General features: G+C 41.8%; 1 protein-coding gene across 12 annotated transcripts in view; it reads left to right on the top strand.

Annotated features, from left to right (window-relative positions):
- The window catches only part of LOC108147618 (neurobeachin), a 186,064-nt gene extending 163,716 nt beyond the window's left edge, over positions 1-22,348 (top strand). For 4 of the 12 annotated variants that reach the window (XM_017274259.2, XM_041710236.1, XM_041710238.1 and 1 more), the window contains 15 exons: positions 11-201; positions 317-507; positions 830-3,699; positions 4,130-4,444; positions 4,517-4,624; positions 5,031-5,181; positions 6,425-7,408; positions 10,853-10,962; positions 11,276-11,449; positions 14,012-16,907; positions 16,967-17,140; positions 17,622-17,885; positions 17,954-18,150; positions 18,268-18,419; positions 18,878-22,348. In XM_017274259.2, the coding sequence (XP_017129748.1) occupies positions 11-201; positions 317-507; positions 830-3,699; positions 4,130-4,444; positions 4,517-4,624; positions 5,031-5,181; positions 6,425-7,408; positions 10,853-10,962; positions 11,276-11,449; positions 14,012-16,907; positions 16,967-17,140; positions 17,622-17,885; positions 17,954-18,150; positions 18,268-18,419; positions 18,878-18,968 (8,868 nt within the window). In that variant the 3' untranslated portion in view covers positions 18,969-22,348. The remainder of the gene's footprint in view (positions 1-10; positions 202-316; positions 508-829; positions 3,700-4,129; positions 4,445-4,516; positions 4,625-5,030; positions 5,182-6,424; positions 7,409-10,852; positions 10,963-11,275; positions 11,450-14,011; positions 16,908-16,966; positions 17,141-17,621; positions 17,886-17,953; positions 18,151-18,267; positions 18,420-18,877) is intronic. The other 8 variants (XM_041710248.1, XM_041710244.1, XM_017274274.2 and 5 more) reach the window with 3 other exon arrangements.
- The last annotated feature ends 508 nt before the right edge of the window (positions 22,349-22,856 follow it).

The following is a 22,856-nucleotide window of genomic DNA, read 5'->3' as shown; positions in this document are numbered from 1 at the left end:
GGACATTCAGGACGAGAATCTGCACGACGTGCTGCAGATGCTCATCTCGCTGATGTCGGAGCATCCCAGCTCCATGGTACCTGCCTTTGATGTGAAGCACGGCGTGCGCAGCATCTTCAAGTTGCTGGCGGCCGAAAGTCAGTTGATCCGTCTGCAGGCCCTCAAATTGCTGGGCTTCTTCCTTTCGCGCAGCACCCACAAGTGAGTACAGTGAGGATAGGGAGATGTTAAACCTTCGTTTATTTCATTATTTCGCCAAGGAGTTCTCTAACCCAAATTCTCCTTACTGTCTCTTCATTTGTTGTCCCTCATCTAGACGCAAATACGATGTGATGTCACCTCACAATCTGTACACACTGCTGGCGGAGCGGTTACTCCTCTACGAGGAGTCACTCTCCCTGCCCACATACAATGTTCTCTACGAGATCATGACGGAGCACATTTCGCAGCAGATCCTGTACACAAGGCACCCGGAACCGGAGAGTCACTACCGCCTGGAGAATCCAAGTAAGTCAAGCCTTCCAGGATTTTCAGCCACATGTGTCTAACCTACATAGACACTCAAGACTTTTTAGATCAGTCTTATCTTATATACTGAACAGAAATTAAAATTGAAAGTTCTTAGCATTTTATATATAATTCCAAGAAAAATTGTTGCATTTATATGCGAAGGGAGAAGAAATTTTCATGTTTGTTCCATTCAAACGATTTTGTTTACTTAATCAAAAAATCTAAGATATACTTTTTGTTGCCGAGATATTTTTTTTTTTAATTTTAGTTTTATAAAATTATTTTGTGGTTTTAACAACCCAACTTTTTGCCCGTCCAGTGATCCTCAAGGTGGTGGCCACCCTGATCCGGCAGTCCAAGCAGACGGAGTCCCTGATCGACGTGAAGAAGCTGTTCCTGCAGGACATGACGCTGCTGTGCAACAGCAATCGGGAGAATCGGCGCACCGTGCTCCAGATGTCCGTGTGGCAGGAGTGGCTGATTGCGATGGCCTACATCCATCCGAAGAGCAGCGAGGAGCAGAAGATTAGCGACATGGTGTACTCGCTGTTCCGAATGCTGCTGCATCATGCCATCAAGCATGAGTATGGCGGCTGGAGGGTTTGGGTAGACACCCTCGCCATCGTCCACTCGAAGGTGTCGTACGAGGAGTTCAAGCTGCAATTCGCCCAAATGTACGAACACTACGAACGCCAGCGAACGGATAACATCACCGATCCTGCCCTGCGTCAGGCCAGACCCATAAGTACGATCAGTGGTTGGGAGCGGGAGGAGCTGCATCAGCAGCAGAACGGTGGAGCAGCTGCTGCAGTGGCCCCAAATCAAGCAGCAGCAGCAACGGTAGCAGTCAAGGCTGCCGTATCCATTGCCTCCCTGGAGGATGTGCCTCCGGTGGTCGAAGAGGAAGTGGAGGAGCTGGAACTGGAGGAGGTGGACATCCAAGAGGGTCCAATAATCGAGCCCGAAGCCGCCGAACCCAACAAATCCGTGATAGCCAACATTTCTGATGTGTACAACGAGCAGATCAAAACCGATGCCACCTGCAATGGCAATGGCAATGGCAATGCCAATCTGGAGGAGGTCAAAGAGGAAAATCCGGCGGCCGGGGAGCGAGTTGAAGAAGTGGCGGAGAAGCCAGCGGACGCATCTCCGCTGGGAGCACTTCGGGAAACCCTTCAGCTGGGCGATGACATGGATGTGGAAGAGCTCGAACTGGCCACTGCCAAGGATGCCCTCAATGCGGAGCAGCATGTGGCTCGAGTTCTTCAGGCGTCCGAAGCGGCGCTCAACGATTGCAAAATGGCCGTCGATGATGTCCTTCAGGAAGCATCGTCCGTTCTCAAGGACGAGGAGATCGAATTGGCCGTCAACGAAGTGGTCCAGGGTGTCCTGAACAACGAGAAGAAATCGCAAGCGGACAAGGATAAGGATAAGGATAACAAGGAACATCAGCCAGACGGGCAGGATGTGAATGTTAGCCTGCTGAACAGCAAGAATTTGCTCAACAATAATAATATTAACAATAATAATAGTCCGAGTCCCACGCCCACAACGGCAACGCCGGAAACGCAAGCGGAAACGGAAACGGAAAAGGAAAAGGAGGTCAATGCCAATGAGATCGTGGCGCCCAAGGAGCAGAACACAAAAACAAAAACAGATACAGATACAGAAACCGAAACGGAAACGAAAACAAAAACGGCCGCTGCGGAAGTGGAAACGCCGGAAGCGGTCAAGCCATGCCCATTAGTCCCCAGCCCCGTAGTAACAACCAATCAAAAGACTGAAGACGCAGCCAACAAGCTGAACAACAACGAGAAGCTGGCCGAGATCAGCGCGAGTCCCGAGCCCATCGTTGTGGTGGAAACGCCAGAAGCCGATCTTCTTCAGCTCTCGGACACCGAATTCAAGCCGGAAGAAGCGGTGACGGTGATGGAAACGGAACCGGAAACGGTAACAAAAACGGAAACAAAAACGGAAGCAGAGGATCCGGTGGCGTTGGCCGTAAGGGATATTGTCGAGCAACTCATCGACAAGGTGATCGATGCCACGGAAGCGGAAACGGCCAGCGAAACCAAAACGGAGACCAATAACAATGAGCTACCCAAAGGTGACAAGTCGACATCACAGTCCGAAGAAGTGGAAACCGCAGAGAGTTTGGCTGTTGCCGCCGCCGAAGAAATTGTCCAGGAAGTGGTGGAAGCAGCACTCGTTTTGGCTCAAGAGGAGAGTACTCCAGAAAAGCAAGCTAAATCCCACGAACAGAAGAAGGAAATGGCAAAGGAAGAGAATTTGCCAGATGTTAGTGAGGATCGGGAAGTCAAAGTGTCCGAAGCACCCAAGTCCCAAGATCTTCACGAATCAAAATCCCAGAATCTTGGGGAACCTAAAACCAAGGAACCTGAAGTTTCCAACGCACTGGAAATCCCCCAAGAACTAGTCCAGAAACAAGAGGATCATGTGGCGACCATTGTCAATCAAGTTCTCGACACTCTGGTGGATGAAACAGTCAAGGCCGTGGCCGCCGAACAAACCACCCAGACATCACCCGCTCCCGAGCAGCAATCGCCACGGATCCTGGCCAAGGAGACATCTGTGACACCGGTGCGTGTGAAGCCCACGGAAGTGGACTCCACCACCCAGACCACGCCGAAAAACGAGGCGGGCTCCAATCCCATGGTTGAGGAGGTGGTGCAGCAGGTTATTCAAGAGGACGAAGTGCAAATCCAAACATCAGGCGACCAGATTGCCATTGATGATGAGGAGTACTCCAGTCAGCAGGCTGCTGCGGGAGCCGACAATGCCAGCCAAATGGAGGCCAGTCATTATGGTCCCGGCAATCCGGAAGCCAAGAAACAGCAACAACAACAACAACAGCAACAACATCGCTCCAAATCGGGATCAACGCGACCCATGTTTAGTCCAGGACCCACGCGTCCACCGTTCCGTATACCGGAATTCAAGTGGTCCTACATCCATCAGCGACTCCTTAGCGATGTGCTTTTCTCACTAGAAACGGACATTCAGGTGTGGCGCAGTCATTCCACCAAGAGCGTCCTCGACTTTGTCAATTCCAGCGAGAATGCCATCTTTGTGGTGAACACAGTGCATCTGATTTCGCAGCTGGCCGATAACCTGATCATCGCCTGTGGAGGATTACTGCCTCTATTGGCCAGCGCCACGTCGCCCAATGTGAGTACTCAACTCTTTAATACTATTAGGGGACATTCAACATCATTTTATTTGATAAGCATTTGAAGCAAGTGGCCGATCAAGAGCTATTAATTTATAAAATAAGATGTTAAACCCTCTTCAAAGATCCAATTGCTAATATCAAAATGGGTCAGTGAATTAGCCACTTTTAAAGACAAATTTAAAAGCTTTTTAAGCAACATTTTAATTCACAAAATTAAAATTGATAAATTTATAACATTTAGAGGGGCCGCCTAAAACTAGAAATTGTAATGCATATATAAGAGAAATTAAATACAAATTTTCAGAGATATGCCACATTTATTTCGAAAAACCAAAAACTAGCCAATGTTTGGTCGAAAAATGTAGAACAAACTAAAACATCTAAGGTTTCCGTAACGGAACCACTAATCCTTGGTTAACTTTACAGTCCGAACTGGATGTGTTGGAGCCCACGCAGGGCATGCCTTTGGAGGTGGCCGTGTCCTTTCTGCAGCGTCTGGTCAACATGGCCGACGTACTGATCTTCGCCACCTCTCTGAACTTCGGTGAGTTGGAGGCGGAGAAGAACATGTCCAGTGGTGGCATCCTGCGCCAGTGCCTGCGATTGGTGTGCACCTGTGCGGTGCGAAATTGCTTGGAGTGCAAGGAGCGCACGCGCTATAATGTGGGTGCTCTGGCGAGGGATGTCCCGGGTGCGGCGCACCTGCAGGCCCTCATCCGCGGAGCTCAGGCATCGCCCAAGGTAAGAATATCCCCGCACACGACCACCGCCTCCTCGATTCACCCTCTCAATCCCTCAAACCCCTTCGAACAGAACATTGTCGAGTCAATCACCGGTCAATTATCGCCCGTCAAGGATCCGGAGAAGCTGCTCCAGGACATGGACGTCAATCGCCTACGTGCCGTCATCTATCGCGATGTGGTGAGTTTAGTTTTATTGTCTTTAAATATTTAATACTACCATTCAAAAAATTAAATGCTGACAGACAAACAAAAAACATCATTACTTTTTAAACGATTTTAAACTGTTAAAGTATTTTTACACAACTTTAAAACACCTTTTCAATTTCAATATCTAAATACTTTGGAATAAAACAAAATTCATAATTTTTGAAATACTTGTTTTTTACTGATAGGTGTAAAAAATCAGCATATTAATTTAGATTTTCGATAGAACATATGTTTAGCTTAAAGTTTATAAAGTTATAAGTGTTTACAACAATTTTAAAACTAAAATTTAAATCGGACAGAGTGCTTTCTACTTTGGGGACCTGATTCTTCCCATTCTTATGATCCTTATGTCATCCATTTTTTTTCAACCATTTCAGGAGGAGACAAAGCAGGCACAATTCCTGTCGCTGGCAATCGTCTACTTTATATCTGTGCTGATGGTGTCCAAGTACCGTGATATTCTGGAGCCGCCGGCAGAGCCGCAGATCCAGCGTCAATCGCCAGTGCTGCAGCGCACGGCAGGCGGCGGTAAGTGGCAATCAACTATACCCCGATTCCTCCGATATAATCCCACTATATATTGCCGACATTGGTCGAGATCAGTTCCCGGAAATGCCATAGATAATATTATATTATATTATACCCTATACTAGAGATGATCTTTACTGTAAGGGGAAACACGAACTTCTGCCGGCGGCAGTCAGTTCCGTTTCATTCTCATTTCGTGTTCCGTTTCGATTCGTTTCGTTTTGTTCCACTTGTGTTCCTCGGTTGCGTTTTATTTTCATTTTGCCTCGATTTCCGTTTTTGTTTTGTTTCCGATTTGATTAACCTTTTCTTGCTGCACCAAAAACTTCACGCTCGTTTATGGTTTAATACCTTTTGGCTCTGTTTTCGATTCGGCCGCTATTCTAACTAGATTTGTTTTATATAAACTATATATATATATATATTTCCTATATATGTATATTTAATTGATTTTATTGTTGTTTGATCTCTTCGTTCGATTGCTCATCTTGGTTTCGGCTTATTTCCGCTTCTGGTTTTGTGTTCTGTGTTTTTTGAAAAGCTGAACAAGAGTTTTTTAAATGGTAGATGCCACTCGATGAGAATTTTTTCGATTCACCTTAAAGCCCTTGACTAACCACCCCACAAACCACCGCACTTCAACCACTGGAACCACCTTAATTCCCCTCTAGAACTCCTCCCATGTGCGTGTGTGTGTTCCCTTTTTGAAAAATAAATCACCTCTCCCACATCATTACTCCATACACCACCCAAAAAACCCCACCCACCAATCCACTACCCGACCTTTTACTACTTAATATATATATACATATACATATATGCATATATATATATATATATATATATATATATATATATATATATATATTTACATATATATATATATATATATTTACATATATATATATATATATATATATATATATATATATATAATCACTAGCTATTAAGAACACAAAAATATCTCATGTCTGTCCATTGTTGGAGATACTATTCGGTTTTATGTTTCCTTTTCTTTGTTCCGTTTACCGATGATTTCATTTCACGCTGCTTTTTCGGATTTATTGTACAAAAAAAAAAAAACATAACTAAACAAAACGAAAAAAATACAACACCAAATTTCATTAAAACGGAAAACCAACGAATACCTCGCCTTTGCCACAACCCGCCCTTAAATATGTGTGTAAATATGATAAAAACAAAAACCAAAAAAAAAAAAAAAACATACCATTAAAAACTATAGAAGCCGCCAGTGCGCGTCCTTTGTTTCCCCAATGGTCGCATCATGTTTACCCGCAATTCCTGCCCGAATCGCACCAGAATCACAGCAGCAACATGCAACACCAGCAGCAGCAGCAACAGCAACACTACTATCAGCAACAACAGCAACAGCAGCAGGTTGCCCACAATCATAGCCATCATCACATGACTGCTGCTTACTACCAGCAACAGCAACAGCATCAGCAGCAACAGCAGCAACATCAGCAAGTTGGAGTATCTCAGCAGCAACATTCGCCCACTCCTTTGGCCACACATTCAACCAGTTCTTCGGCCAGTTCTACGGCCACATCTCAGCCAGCTTCGAGTTCCTCCCTCTCCAGCTTGGCCTCACAGAGTCAGCAGCAATCGCATCGTCAGTTGCACAAGCAGCAGCAACAGCAGCAACATCAGCAGCAGCAACAACAACATTACCATCCACATCAGCCGCACTACGGATTGATCAATGGTCATCAGCAGCATCAGCAGCATCAGCAGCTGAATGGCAAACATTATACGGAAAATGGATCGGCAGCGGGATATCATCAGCATCCTCATCCTCATCCACATCCACATCCACATCCGCATGGTGGCTATATGCGAAATGGCGAGTCGACGGTACAGCAGAATGGCATTTCCGACTATCAGGCAGTGGGATTGATGAATGGACATGGCTCCAGTGCAACGGGCAATAACAACAATCCCAGCCTGATGAACAACATACGAAATTTGAGGAATGGAGCAGCAACGTCGTCATCATCGCCGGGAACCCAAGGTGGAATTGCCACTACGGGAGCTGTAAATGCAAATGCTGCTGGTGTTGGCATGGGTGTTGGTGTGGGCGTGAGCGTGGGCATGGGCATGGGCATTGGGGGCCTGGCAGGGGGCTTGGATGGAGGCGTGGCCTACAAGACGAGCGCCATAAATAATAATTATCGCTACAATGGACGCAACGCATCCGCTGGAACAGGTATCGCTCGTTCGACTGTCGTAGAGTTTATAGAGTTACAAACTTCGCACTACTGCCCAAATATCTATATATATATATGTATTTCTAAACTGTAATCTGTGATCTGTATCTAACTATCTGTAAATCTTAGCTGTTTAGCCATGTTCCACTGAAAAGTCGACCATTTGAAAGATTCATTATTTATTCACTAAATCTGGAAATAATAACAAGAGAATTTATCTTGCACTGAGATAAATCCTCTACGATTTTCAATGTTTACACTAAAAATTTGAATATATAACGTAATCCTTTCCTAATTTGGAATTTTTCAATATGAATCTTTGAATTACAGTGTGGAACACGGCTATACCTCTCTTTTTTAGCTGCTAGACTGTTGCCCACTTTCTTGCCTTTCCTTGCGATTCGTTACGATTTAATTTGTTTTCGATTTTGGTTTTGATTTTAATCGTTTCACTTGCCTTTCATTTCCTTGACTTTCCGTATTCGTAGTTGTCTGTGTATATATTGCTACCCTTTTCCACATATATATAGATATATAGATTTGTGTGCTTATAAAACCCTCCCCCACACAAAAACACACTGAAACGTACTGAGTCATGGAATTATGTTAATGTTCTAAGCCAACTCTTTCTGCTATTTTTTACCTATTCGTTAGATGTTTGATTGTGTGTGATTAAGGGTATGGGTTTGTGTTTAATACATATATATATATAGGGCACAAACACACACTCATACCTCAGGGAGTAAGAGAATGTTCCTTTTTGTTTTTCTATTATTTGCTTTTTAATTGGTTCTACAAATATATACATCTTCGTTTCAATTTTCAATATGAAATTAAATAAAAAAAATATTAACGTTTGTCATAAGCTTTGGTAGGCGCTAGCTACATATATATGTTTTTACATTATGTATTTATTCATTGGAGTGTGTAACAGGAAGAAGAAAGCGTTTTCGACCCTATAAAGTATACATATTCTCGATCAGGATTAACAGGCGATTTGACCAAGCCATGTCCGTCTGTTTGTATAAACGTCGAGATCTTAAAAACTATAGCAGCTAAAGATTTGTGGTTAAAAATTCCAGATTATTGATTTTAGTTATGCAAAAGTCTATCACGGCACTCTGAAACATGACAGGGGTCAGTTCATACCAATTTTTCAAATCGGACCATCATTTAAGAAGATATATGCATTGATGCAAATTTTTGGTTAGCTGAGTAACGGCTTTCTAAAAGTCGGGGCACTCGACTATAGCGTTTCTTCTTGTATATTGTGAATTTACCTAATCACCTCTCATTCAACGCACTAAGTAAATAATCTGCTTTGTCAGAGCAGTTTTCCCTGATGATTTATCAATTTGACTTCATTTTTCTGCTGCACATTGCACCATCAATTTTTATTTGTTATTAGGCAATTTGAAAAACAAAACATTCTTTTGTAGTTAGGAAACTTGTCATTTTGATTTTATGTTACACATTAAAATGATGGTGGAATTTTCGAAAAACTGAGTAATTGAGAATGGGTTTTAATTGGGTTCCTGGTTTCTAATGTGTGAGGAAAATGGCAGAGATGGTGTAATGGCTAGCCTGAAAATTGTCGGCCGGCCAAACAACGGTATCCAAATATGCTTTTAAAAACTGCAATCTATCTTTGTAGAACTCACACATGCACACAGTGACAGCTAGAAATTTTTGACACGTTCGGGGTTCTAGGACTTTCTCCCTCTGTCTCTCTTACTCTGCCGTTTTTTTTTTTTAGCTCGTCATTTTTGGGCTGTCAACAAAAATCCATTTCATTTATCTTCATTTGCTATACACTCTCACACCCACAGGCACACACACCCAACCACACACACACACACACTCGAATAGGCAGAGTGAAAGCTGGAAAATGTTGAGCACTCCCCCGAAACCTCCCACGTTTCCCCACCGGCAATGAAACATAATTCGTTAATTTTACATTTTATGAAAATGAATTACACGAAAATTATACAATTTGCCATTTATACATGGCTCTCTCTCTTTCTCTCTTTAATGTGTGTGTGTGTGTGTATGTGCGTGGGCAAGTGTGAGTGCGCATAAAACATTTCGCAGACAGGCCATAAAACGGCATTCGGCACGCCTGCATTTTAAAAATTGTAAAAATTGCCATTGGACATGGTCAGGAAAAAGGCCAAGGAAGAGAAAACAGGGAAAACCCGAAAAATGGTATTCGAACTGCCTTTTATTTCATTCTGTATAACACAAATACCCTGTAAACAGATAGAAAATATGGTCAAGTTTGAAATTTAACCAGATCATATTTATACAAGTTTTAAAATAATAAGCAGATAACTTAATAATAATAATTTTAATTTTTTTATTTACTGCATAAAGTTGCGTTTTTCAAAACCAACTTTAAAGCAATAATCAAAGGACAGTCGCTGACCATAGATCCTTTTAAAACAGCATGCTGCAACAACAACATGCCCATTACGGAATTAATGGCAGCGACAAAAATGTAAATTAGTCTCACCGAAAAATACGAAAAACAAAAAAAAAACGAAAACATAACAGACTGGGGAAAACTTTGGGATAATTTATGAAAGGACAAGGGAAAAATTAAAAAAAAAAAAAAAAGGTGGAAAAACAGTTTGTACAACTGTTGGAGCCGATAACACGCTCCGACTTCTGTACAAAAGTAATTTGTGGCCAGCTCCCTTTTAACCTATGTGTGTGTGTGTCTGTGTGAGTGGCGAGTAAGGGCGTGGCAGTGCATGAAAGTAATTGCAAATTAAACCGAAAAAAACACAAAAAAAAAACAGAAAATGAAATAAGGGTGTAGTGGGGGCGAACAACGAGTGCACGAAAGTGTAGCATACTTAACAGAGCCAGCAAAAGAGATGGCACGAGTGCTTGTAGACAGAGACAGAGAGCACGTGTCTACGGGACAATCATAAATTTCAATTAAGCCAGATCAGGACATGGCCAACAGTTGAACAAGGTTAATTTGCAGATAAAAGCCAGAGAGCCAAGTCCAGGAAAATCTTACAAATTATGGGCTCTTAGGTACACCGAAAAACCGTGGGAATAATAAATGAAATTTCCCATACAGTTTTTTAAATTATTATTTCTAGATTGAGAACTCCAAAAATCTACGAAAATGTTCATTATTGTTTTTCTATGCACCCAATGCTTAATCCTCTACGACACCTTTGTGTGTGTGTGAGCTTAAGTTGGTTTTTATTTCGTGTTCTTGTTTTCTTATTTGGTTTTTCCTTTTGAGTTCGTCTACAGCTTCGTAAAGTAAATTCTACAGATTTCTACTCTAGTTTTGTAATTGTAACTGCAACAGCAAAGAACATATTTGAAAAGAAAATTTAAATTAAAATAATAAATAATCAAAAAGTTAATCTCTTTGTTATTGTTTCTCTTTCTTGCATCTCTTTGTGTGTTTTCTTTTTCAGGTGGTCGTCAAATTCAGGATAGTGATTATGAGATAATTGTTGTCGATGAGAACAATCCATCCGTTTTGGCCGATAATGATTCACATTCCAGTGGACCCCCATCCATAAAGGTGAGTTCTTAGAGTATTACATTTATATGCAGTCCACTCTTAGGTATACTTTTTAAGTGATTTCAAATCACTATATAATTACCCTTGAATTCAATTTATTTTCGAGAGAGAAAAGTGTGTGTAAGAGAGTGTTGCATGTGTGAGTGTGTGCAACCATGCAACCTTGTGTGTGTGCGTGTGCGTGTGCATCCCCAACTAGAGATAAATCATAAGTTAAATGCCAAAAAAAAAAAACAAAAACTAAACTTCATTTGCATGTGCAACGAAACTAAATTATTTGTATGCAAATCAATCACAACGAAAAATGTCACAGGCCAACCAGACAACAACAACAACAGCAACAACAACAACAACAACCCATATTAACAACAACAACACTAAGACTACAACAACAGCAAATGTTCCAACAACAACAACAACAACAATTAAAATTCAACAACAACCATTGTCACCACCCAAGCCGTTGGTGCCACAAAAATTACCAAAGGTAAAAAAAAAAGTTTCCAAAATTCAAAATGCAAAAAAAGAAATTCAGCAACAATTATTGCAACTGCAACGAAAGCAGCTTTTGACAGTCAGTAAAAATGAAAAACACAATACCCCCTGTGCACCACTGTGAATTTCAAAAAAAAAAAAAAAAAAAAAAAAAAAAAAACACCGAACCACCCACACACGTACAGCTTACAAATACATTTGACGCACTCAAAAAATACCCCAAAACTTTCTGTTTATTGAAAGTGAATACTCACATTTAGGTTTTATTTTTTATTTGTCGCCATTCATTGCGTTTTGATTTTGTGTGTTTTGCGTTCAGCTCTAATTGCTGTCGCACATTTGTCGCCTGCAGCCTTTGTTTATCCTTAGTATTTTTGTCTGTAATTTGGTTATCAGTGTTTGACATTTTTCGGTCTTTTGCCAAATCATCATTAAAATATTTCTATTCAAACTTTTAATAGGAAATTCAATATTCTTATTTTGTGTTGAATTTTTTAATTACTTTACACAAATGTTGCCCAATTACTGTATTAAAGTTTAGTTAGGCCTATTTCACAAAGAATTATAAATATAATAATAATTCCAATGTAATAAACCTTAATTGAGGTCTTATTACTTAATCTAAAAGTCAATCATTTACGTAATGATTGTTTAGTCAGCATTATCCAATCGCTGTGATTGTTTGCTTCAACATTTTGTTTTGTACTACTAACGCTTTAGATTTGACTTCTCATTTGAATGTGTTTCATTGATTTCTAGGCCTTGAGTTTGCAATTAGTTTGGATCCATGTTTCATTTTGTAATCTCCACCGACAAATCAACGCACTTAATGAGTCGTACAGGCACACCCAACCACCCAAAGTGCCACTAAAACCACCTTGTGGCGCCTGGGAAAGTATGCATCATTGTGTATATACATATATATATACATATATGCATATGTTTATGTGTGTGTGTATGTGTGTGAGTGCTTGGGATTTATCCCATTTGTGTTTGTATATGTTAATGTCTGCGTATGTCTTGTGCAATTAGTGATACATAGCTGTAAAACACACACTCTTACACTCAGATTCACTCTCACATAGAGCACTTCTTGGCTTTTATCGCTTTTTTGGGGTAAACACCCGAAAAGCCCCACACCACCACCACACACACACACCCTAATGAACTACTACACTCGCATTATTTATGCCCCCCACCTCACATACACACACACGCACACACACACACATACGCTTAGTGATTAGCTGTCGTTCGTGTGTGTGCGGGTGTGTTCGGGTGAGTGCTAAGTGCAATGCCTCTTCCACTCATTCGCTCATATACAACCCCCCTCCCCCCTTAATGAATGCGTGCATATATCACAGTTGACAAGATTGGAGACCCCGAAATGAGGCACAGGTTTTGTGGGAAGGGGGGGCGTGCGTTGGGTTGAGAGAAATTGGAATTTTTGGGTTCCCAACAAGGATACGGACACCGCAATACTCGTGAAATCGAGGGCAAACAAAGGCGATTGATTTCGTGTTGATGACAATCCGGTGCCACACGCAACAGCTGTCCTAGGGTTTGGATTTTTGGCAGTTTTAGGCCCTCCCCTACCACCCCCAAGCTCCCCCGATAAAGGACATCTCTCCCTTGAGCGGACAACACGAACGCACGGACACGCTTATAGCCGACATTCGTGTTGGTCTCTGACAGCTGACATTTGTCAAACGCTTAACAAAATTTGTCATATGCCATACACGTTTCATTCCACACCATTCCGCATCGTTTCATTTCGGTGCGTTCCATTTCGCTCGACCGACGTTGTTGTTGTCCTATCCCAAAATCTGTGGGTTCGAGGGAATCTGGACTACTTTTATGCAAATCACTTGACAAACTGTCGCCGCAATGGACGCCGATGAGTGACAGTTGTTGAATAAACAGGGGAAACCGGGGTCTAGTCAGGATTGTCGACGAATAGACGGATAGGAGGGGAAGGGGTTGTTGAGGGGTGATCCCGGCTCGAGTTGATGACAAATGCATGTGTTGACAAAACGGACAGAGGGGGTGGGGGTCTCAGCTCTGCTTGGGAATTTTGATTTATAGTCCAATGTGCATAATTAATGTGCAAATGATAGGCACACATCAAAAACCCACACAAACACAGCAAACATCAGCACGCCCACGCACACCAAAAAGCGAAAGAGTGAGGGGGTGCACTGGAAAACCAATTATTTTTTCTCAATTTTAATTTGAAAAGAAATTACAACTTAAAGTTGATTTTGCTTTCAATAAACTATTGGATTCTATTGTCGATAAACACCTAACACTTTATTAAATGCACTAAATGTTAAGTAGCTTGAATATCATTTCATGACATCAAATTTCACTGTCATACTTGCATACTATTTTGCCGAGTGTAGTAGAGATAAACCCCCTGTCCGAAAGTGGGAATTCACTTGATTGCTCTTCTACCGAAATCCATGCATATTTTGATTGCCTACTTATTTTCATATCTCCTTTGCAAAAAAAAAAAAAAAAAAAAAAAAAAAAATATTCCCAACATAAATCATAGAGCGTCGACTCGGATGTGGGCTCCCTCAACATGAACTCCACGGAGAACGAGGTGCCCGAGGTGGAGTCATCCAGTGAGATCCTCATCGATGACCACAAGCCGAGTCACTCGAACGACGAAAGCTGGACGGATGTGAATCTCAACGAGGATGCAGCCGTTCAGGCGGCCAATGCTGGAATGGTTGTTGGACTGGTGGACAATGGCGGCAATGTTATATCAGACAAACACGATCCGTCGCATCACAATCAACAGCAACAGCAGCATCAGCAGCATCAGCAGCAGCAGCAGCAGCAGGCGGGGATTATCGGACAGCAACATGGATCACTTGGCCATTCGGAGCGGGGTGATAAACCAGATTCGGAAATTTCGGTTGTCCGTGTGCCCGATGGCTATGGCGGTGCCGGTTCTGGCGTCAATTCTGGCCAAGGACAGGGTGTCCCGCCAAATCAGCGTCCTCGTCCCGAGGAATTGCCAATGAAGGCGCCCGCTTTGGTGGCCCAACTACCGCTGACAACGCCGTCGCGGGAAGCAAGTCTCACCCAGAAACTGGAGATTGCATTGGGACCGGTGTGTCCTCTGCTCCGTGAAATCATGGTGGATTTCGCACCCTTCCTGTCCAAAACTCTCGTTGGCTCCCACGGACAGGAGCTACTGATGGAGGGCAAGGGTCTGACGACCTTCAAGAACTCGCATTCCGTGGTGGAACTGGTCATGTTGCTCTGCTCGCAGGAATGGCAAAACAGTCTGCAAAAGCACGCTGGCCTGGCCTTCATCGAGTTGATCAACGAGGGTCGCCTGCTGTCGCATGCCATGAAGGACCACATTGTGAGGGTGGCCAATGAGGCGGAGTTCATCCTCAACCGAATGCGAGCCGACGATGTCCTCAAGCATGCCGACTTTGAATCGCAGTGTGCCCAAACGCTCTTGGAGCGAAGGGAGGAGGAGCGAATGTGTGACCATTTGATAACAGCTGCGCGTCGCAGGGATAATGTGATTGCAAGTCGCCTGCTGGAGAAGGTGAGAAACATCATGTGCAATCGCCACGGAGCCTGGGGAGATTCGAGTGCCAGTTCGAGTGGTGGCGCCATTGTGGGAGCGGTGCAGAAGAGTCCGTACTGGAAACTGGATGCCTGGGAGGACGATGCCCGACGTCGCAAACGGATGGTGCAGAATCCGCGCGGCTCGTCGCATCCGCAGGCTACGCTCAAGGCGGCTCTGGAGAACGGTGGACCCGAGGATGCCATACTGCAGACACGCGACGAGTTCCACACCCAAATTGCCGTGTCGCGGGCACATCCATCGGGCCAGCACAATGGTGAGCTGTTGGACGATGCTGAGCTGTTGATCGAGGATCGGGAATTGGACTTGGATCTCACGGGTCCCGTCAACATAAGCACCAAGGCGAGGTTGATAGCTCCGGGACTGGTGGCACCCGGCACGGTCTCCATAACCAGCACAGAGATGTTCTTCGAGGTGGACGAGGAGCATCCGGAGTTTCAAAAGATCGATGGTGAGGTCCTAAAGTACTGCGATCATTTGCACGGCAAGTGGTACTTCTCCGAGGTGAGGGCCATCTTTTCGAGACGTTATCTCCTGCAGAACGTGGCCCTGGAGATCTTTCTGGCCAGCAGGACGTCCATACTGTTTGCCTTTCCCGATCAGCATACGGTCAAGAAGGTGATCAAGGCCCTGCCGCGTGTGGGTGTGGGCATAAAGTATGGGATACCACAGACCCGTAGGGCCTCCATGATGTCACCGCGCCAACTGATGCGCAACTCCAACATGACCCAGAAATGGCAGCGTCGCGAGATCAGCAACTTTGAGTATCTAATGTTCCTCAATACGATCGCCGGTAGGACGTACAACGACCTGAACCAGTATCCCATCTTTCCATGGGTGCTGACCAATTACGAGTCCAAGGACTTGGACTTGAGCCTGCCCTCCAACTATAGGGATCTCTCGAAACCGATTGGCGCATTGAACCCCTCGCGCAGAGCCTATTTCGAGGAGCGTTACGAGAGTTGGGACAGCGACACCATTCCGCCCTTCCACTACGGCACTCACTATTCCACGGCGGCCTTCACGCTCAATTGGTTGGTGCGAGTGGAACCGTTCACCACCATGTTCCTGGCCCTGCAGGGCGGCAAATTCGACTATCCGGACAGGCTGTTCAGTTCGGTGTCATTGTCGTGGAAGAACTGCCAACGCGACACGTCGGATGTAAAGGAACTGATACCCGAATGGTATTTCCTGCCCGAGATGTTCTACAACTCGTCGGGCTATCGGTTGGGCCATCGCGAGGATGGCGCCTTGGTGGATGACATCGAACTGCCGCCGTGGGCCAAGAGTCCCGAGGAGTTTGTGCGCATCAATCGCATGGCCTTGGAGTCGGAGTTCGTGTCCTGCCAACTGCATCAGTGGATCGATCTGATCTTTGGGTATAAGCAGCGTGGTCCCGAGGCCATTAGGGCCACCAATGTGTTCTACTACTTGACGTACGAGGGCAGCGTGGATTTGGATGGGGTCTTGGATCCCGTGATGCGTGAAGCCGTTGAGAATCAAATTCGCAACTTTGGCCAGACGCCCAGTCAACTGCTAATGGAACCGCATCCGCCACGCAGTTCGGCCATGCATCTGTCGCCCATGATGTTCAGTGCAATGCCGGAGGATCTGTGTCAGATGCTCAAGTTCTACCAGAACTCGCCGGTCATTCACATTTCGGCCAACACGTATCCGCAGCTTTCGTTGCCGTCGGTGGTCACGGTCACGGCGGGTCACCAGTTTGCCGTGAATCGATGGAACTGCAGTTACACAGCCTCCGTCCAGAGTCCCAGCTACGCCGAATCGCCCCAATCGCCAGGCTCCAATCAGCCACTCACCATCGATCCGGTTTTGGGTGAGTGCTATATCATATGCCCGTTGTCCCGATTCCCGCTTTAATCCACTTCTTTTCAGCTGTCCATGGCACCAATAACAATAGCAATGCGGTCAGCCGACGTCATTTGGGCGACAATTTCAGCCAGATGCTAAAGATTCGATCGAACTGCTTTGTCACAACGGTGGACAGCCGGTTCTTGATCGCCTGCGGCTTTTGGGACAACAGTTTCCGCGTTTTTGCCACCGAAACGGGTAAGTTTGGCATCATACAATTGCGATTTCATGACTATTAGGGCATTTTTTTGGCACTTATTGGATGGATGAATATTTATTCCAATTAAAGGTAAAACATATTATTTGCTTTGTAAATTGGTTTTCATTTAATTTGAAAATCAATATTACAATAGCAGCATTTAGTTAGCTTGAATTGTTATTTTAAGAACCAACCAAATACATTTATTTATTTAATAAATAATAATTTATTTAATCTTTTGTGTGGGTTTTAAATTAACCTTTTCCCATGATAAGCCACAAGTTTTTGGGCAAAACTTAATTGAAAACAATACAATATACAATTGGATAATATTTAGAAATCAAAATAAATATTTGGTTATTGGCATTTTAAAATAGTAGATATCCAGGTTTAATTGTTTGTTTATTTTTCATCTTTATGATTTTGTATAAAGTATTTACTTCTTCAACCCCAAAATGTGTTCTTTTCTGCTATCTGTAGCGAAAATCGTGCAGATTGTGTTCGGTCACTTTGGAGTGGTGACGTGCATGGCCCGTTCCGAGTGCAACATCACCTCGGACTGCTATATAGCCTCCGGATCGGCCGATTGCACGGTGCTGCTGTGGCACTGGAATGCCCGAACCCAGAGCATCGTGGGTGAGGGCGATGTGCCCACGCCACGTGCCACTTTGACGGGTCACGAGCAGGCGGTGACCTCGGTTGTGATCAGTGCCGAATTGGGTTTGGTTGTCTCTGGATCGTCAAGTGAGTATTATTTTGCAGGGTTAAGGGTGATTGGGTAAGTCGGGCACTAAGCCAATCTGTACTTTTAGACGGACCCGTACTGATCCACACCACTTTTGGCGACCTTCTGCGCTCACTGGATCCACCGGCGGAGTTCCACTCCCCGGAACTGATCACCATGTCCCGCGAGGGCTTCATTGTCATCAATTACGACAAGGGCAACGTGGCCGCCTACACCATCAATGGCAAGAAATTGCGCCACGAGACGCACAACGACAATCTACAGGTGGGTTTTTCTCCCCACTTCTTTTTCTTAAAAATTCCCCAAATTTTTGGTTCTTACAATAATAATTATTTCACAATTATAATACCATAAAACAATTCATATTTTTCAATTTTTCAGTGCATGTTGCTGTCGCGTGATGGCGAATACCTGATGACCGCCGGCGATCGCGGCATCGTGGAGGTGTGGCGCACCTTCAATCTAGCACCACTTTATGCCTTCCCCGCCTGCAACGCGGGCATACGATCTTTGGCCCTCACCCACGATCAGAAGTAAGTTAAATCTCAAAAACCACATAAATATCCCTTAAATTAGCTATTTTAATACTAAAAATTATAAAAAATTAAAACCAATTGTATTTTTAACTACTTGGGTATTCTTTCCATTAGATTTTATGTTTATTTCAAAAAAATTATATGTTAAAAATATACCCAAAAGCAGAGCACCAACCTAATAATATGAAATTTACTTAAGTTAAGGCTTTAAAGTTACTTAACTTGAAGAAAACTTTATAGAAATAATAAAACATTATATGGTTAACAAAATAGTAAAAAAAAATACAAACTGTAGAGCATTGAATTTGCATTAAGACAAGTATTTAAAGGCCTACAAATTATTATTCCATTTTATTTAACAATCAACTTTTATCTTAGTTAGGGTCGCTTTTAACCGTTTTTAACCCCTTGCTTTCCCCGCTTTTCTACCTTTCCTCCCCTACTTCTCTATATAGATACCTTCTGGCCGGACTTTCGACGGGCTCGATCATAGTATTCCACATCGACTTCAACCGCTGGCACCACGAGTACCAGCAGCGCTACTAAGTTTGGACGCTTGGACATTCCAACAACCCACGACTCGCCAGTTAACAAAGGCCAAGAAAATGGAAACAGTAACGGAAACGGAAACGAAAACTGAAACGGAAATAAAATATGGAAACGATCGCAAAGCAACTACGAAGTACTTAAAAAAAAAAAATGGCAAGGATGGAAGATCGGTTTTTTTCTATATAGACCTTTACAACTCTAGGCTAGTAAGCGAAACTATGTTTTTTTTTGTCTAGTATTAATTGTGCATTAGTGTGTGTTTGGCCCATGAAAGCCAGTCAAAAAAAAAAAAAGTAACAACAAAAAAAAAAGAGAACGGAACAGAACAGAAGATGAAAACATTTTTTTTACTAGTATTAACGAAATGTATGTTAAGTTATGGCAAAATGGAGGAGGGCAAAGGCAAAAGCAAAATTGAAACGGCAAAAAACAAGGAGATAGCGACGGAGGAGAAGGCAAGTGAGAAAAGTTGGCGGCTTAAGTAAGTAGTTGAAATAAGACAAATGAAGTTAGTGTTTATAAAACGCAATAAGCAGTTAATAAATCTTAAAGTAAATCTAAAACTAAAGCTAATTCCACATGCATTATAATACCAACGTAGCAAAAGTTCTCATAAAAATTTAAACAAACAAAAAAAAAAAACAAAACGCTGCGCAACGCAAATGAAGGGAGAAAATAATGAAACTAAAGCGGCCAAAAGAAAGAAAAATGGTAGAGAAAGCAGAAAGCCAATTTTTAATTATAGCGTTAGTTCTTTGTGACAAATCCACACACACAAATACACACTCCGAAACACATCCCATTTTTACACACACACACACATAAACAAGGTAACCAAGCAAGGACAATGCCAAGGCAATAAAGCTGATAAATAGAGAAGAAAAGAGAGGGCAGAGTAAAACGGAGCAGGAAACGGAAGTGAAGCATGAGGCGGATACGAGATATTTTAGTACACACACGCATATGTATTTGTAGCTGACTAACACTCAACTTAACTACAACAAAAAAACGCTAACTAAAATCCAAACAACAACTAAAATATCAACGCTGCTAAGAGCCACAGAATATAATAAATAAATAACAGCAACAAAAACAAATATAAAAAGGCATTTTATATATATAAATAAACTTACAGATATATCCGCCAACGGAAGCGGAATATGCTAAACTTATCCAAGCGAATGCGGCGATTTCGTTTTTCGTTCTCGTTTCACAAATATCACGCATACGCCATGCTGCACCGACCGCTAATTTCGAAACGAGAGCGAAAACAAACAAAAACATAAACGTAAACAAAATATAGTCTTTACATATGTATTCGTTGTTTTTTTTTTTGTATATTCTCTACAATTGTTTGTTCTTTGTATTTTTTTTTTTTGTTAGCTATATTTGTTAGGTAAAAGTGAGAAAATTTTCGATTGCGTCCAAAATTAGCCTACTACCCCCTATGTCACGTCGACTCCCAAAAAATGAAAAATTGGCTTCCTTGAAACAAAACCAATCAATGAACGTCCAGGATGAGGTGTTTTTTATAATATATTAACCGCAGATTCTGCCTTTGATTTTCCCAAGCGATTCGCAACCAAAAACAAAAACAAAAACCAACCAATCCATCCATGGCGCACCACTCTGGCACTTACCGATTAGATTTGTATATAAAAACGAGTGCTAAGGCAATTACTATAACCATACTTCAAGTATATATAGAGTTTACGGCTAAAAACGTACACATTCGGTTGTAAAAGCGCAAAAGCGATACAAATTGAATCAAGTCCAGCTGAAAGAAACCCTCCCCAAAATAAAATTGGAACCCACATATAGGTATCGTGAATGTATGAATATGTTGTGTGGAGCTGGAAAATCATCCTCGCTTACAGATAAACACATATAAGCACGGACGTTTATCCAGCTCTTATTGTTGTGTCTTGTCCGATTTAATCTGGAGCTTGAAGAAAATACCCTAAAACAGATACGTTTTCCCATTTACTTTTTTTCCTTTTCGTGTGCGATTTTTTTTTCAGATCTTAAGAAACTCCACAATTTATCACCTTAAATACGAACTTAATTCGCAATTAGAACGGATTCAATTTTTCCACTCTCTGTGTGTACATATTTAGGAAGCATTATGCTAATAACAGCTAGAATGACAACCCTCAGCAAATTAAAAAAATAAATAAACATTTAGTAATAATCCACGCAAACAGCTAACATTTAATTTCACGAATTTTTTTGTTTTGTTAAGTCCACAAGAGTAAATTAAATACCGCGTCAAAGCGAAGGTGACGAATAAAAATTACAACTATTAGTAATTTAAATGTTGTACATAAATCCATGGAAAACTGTCCTAAGAGTAAAGTATTTTTAAAGCCCAATCCGAAAGTCAGCAACTAAGCATCCGAACGGAAAAGAGGAAAAGGAATTCAAATCAAATCAAATTAAAGGAAACGCAATGAAGCGAAAGCGGATAACTTGAACTCGATGGAAAAGTCGAGGCAGAAAACTCGAACTCCGAGCAGTTACTACAATTTTTTTTTTGCTCGCACAGCCGTGTGTATCTTAATATGATATGGTATTAAAAGTTTAGCTATTAACTGAAAGTATACAGAAAACATGAATATTAACTGCGGACGCCAACAATTTTTAATTACGCACTTTTTATATAACTTAATGAAGATGAGAAAGTTGGAAAATCGAGACGGTAGTCATATTAAACATAACATAAATATAAATAAATTACATAACGTTTTTATTAAAAAAAAGAAACAAGAAAATGGCTGACAATTTTAAATTTATACAAAACGAAAATTTAACTTCACAAAGAGTAAAGTTATAAATGAAGGAAAAATACAAAAAAAGTAAAAGCAAAAAATATGTTAGAAATTTACTCATGCACGGGCAAGATTTATTTCATATAATTATTTACACAGGCGGAAGAAGGCATTTTAAAATTAGTGCATAAAGCCGAAAATCGCAGGCAAAGTTAAAGCTAAAGACAGGCACACACAAAAAATAACACACACACACATATACACAATCGAAATATATATAGATATACATGTGTATATATATTTTGTCAACATTGTTAAATAGCAGACTAACAAACAAGAGAGCCAAAAACAACAATTTAATCTATTCAGCAGCAGCAACAAAAGCAAAAGACAGCAAAATACGAAATACAAATTACGAATAACAAATTACAAAATACATAAAAAGATAATGCTACGAAATAAATGTTCATTAATATTGCTAAACAAAAACCATTTATATATATAGATATATATAAAAGAAAAAAATTTTTTTTTGCAAAATGCGTGTATTGAAATTGATAAAAGCAAGCGAAAATTTAACACATTAAATAATAAACAAAGGCGGGAAATGATTAAGCGAAAAGCGATGACGCGGCAGAAAAGAGAGGTCGAAAGGTTAGCTAGCGAGGGGCGAAGGGCAAACAATTTATGCATATTAAAATTAAATTTAAAATACGCTACAATTCTAACAAACTAAGCTTACACCTACACACACACACCACATTCCCCTCCCCCCTAAAACACATACACACACAAACACAACTAATTATTAAACAGAAAAAAGATTAAATTGCATGGAAGTAATTAAAGGTCGCGCGTTGAATGAGCGTTAAAGAAAAATTTCAAATTAAATTTAAGCTACAAATTTAAAAAGCGAAAGTGAGCAAGCATTAAAAGTAACAACAACAAAAACAAAACGAAACAACAAATTATTATGTTCAATAAAGAAACACAAAAATGCAAAACAAAAAAAAAAACTGAAGAGTAAAAAATACAAAATAAAACCGAACAACAAAAACAATGAAATCTTACAAAAAAAAAAAAAAAACAAACATCGAATTTGTTTTCTATTTTGGCG

This window comes from Drosophila elegans, unplaced genomic scaffold (assembly GCF_018152505.1).
Source record: "Drosophila elegans isolate 14027-0461.03 unplaced genomic scaffold, ASM1815250v1 contig_149, whole genome shotgun sequence".
Lineage (NCBI taxonomy): Eukaryota > Metazoa > Arthropoda > Insecta > Diptera > Drosophilidae > Drosophila > Drosophila elegans.
Note: the sequence above shows the minus strand (reverse complement) of the source record. Positions and strands in the feature narration are given on the sequence as shown.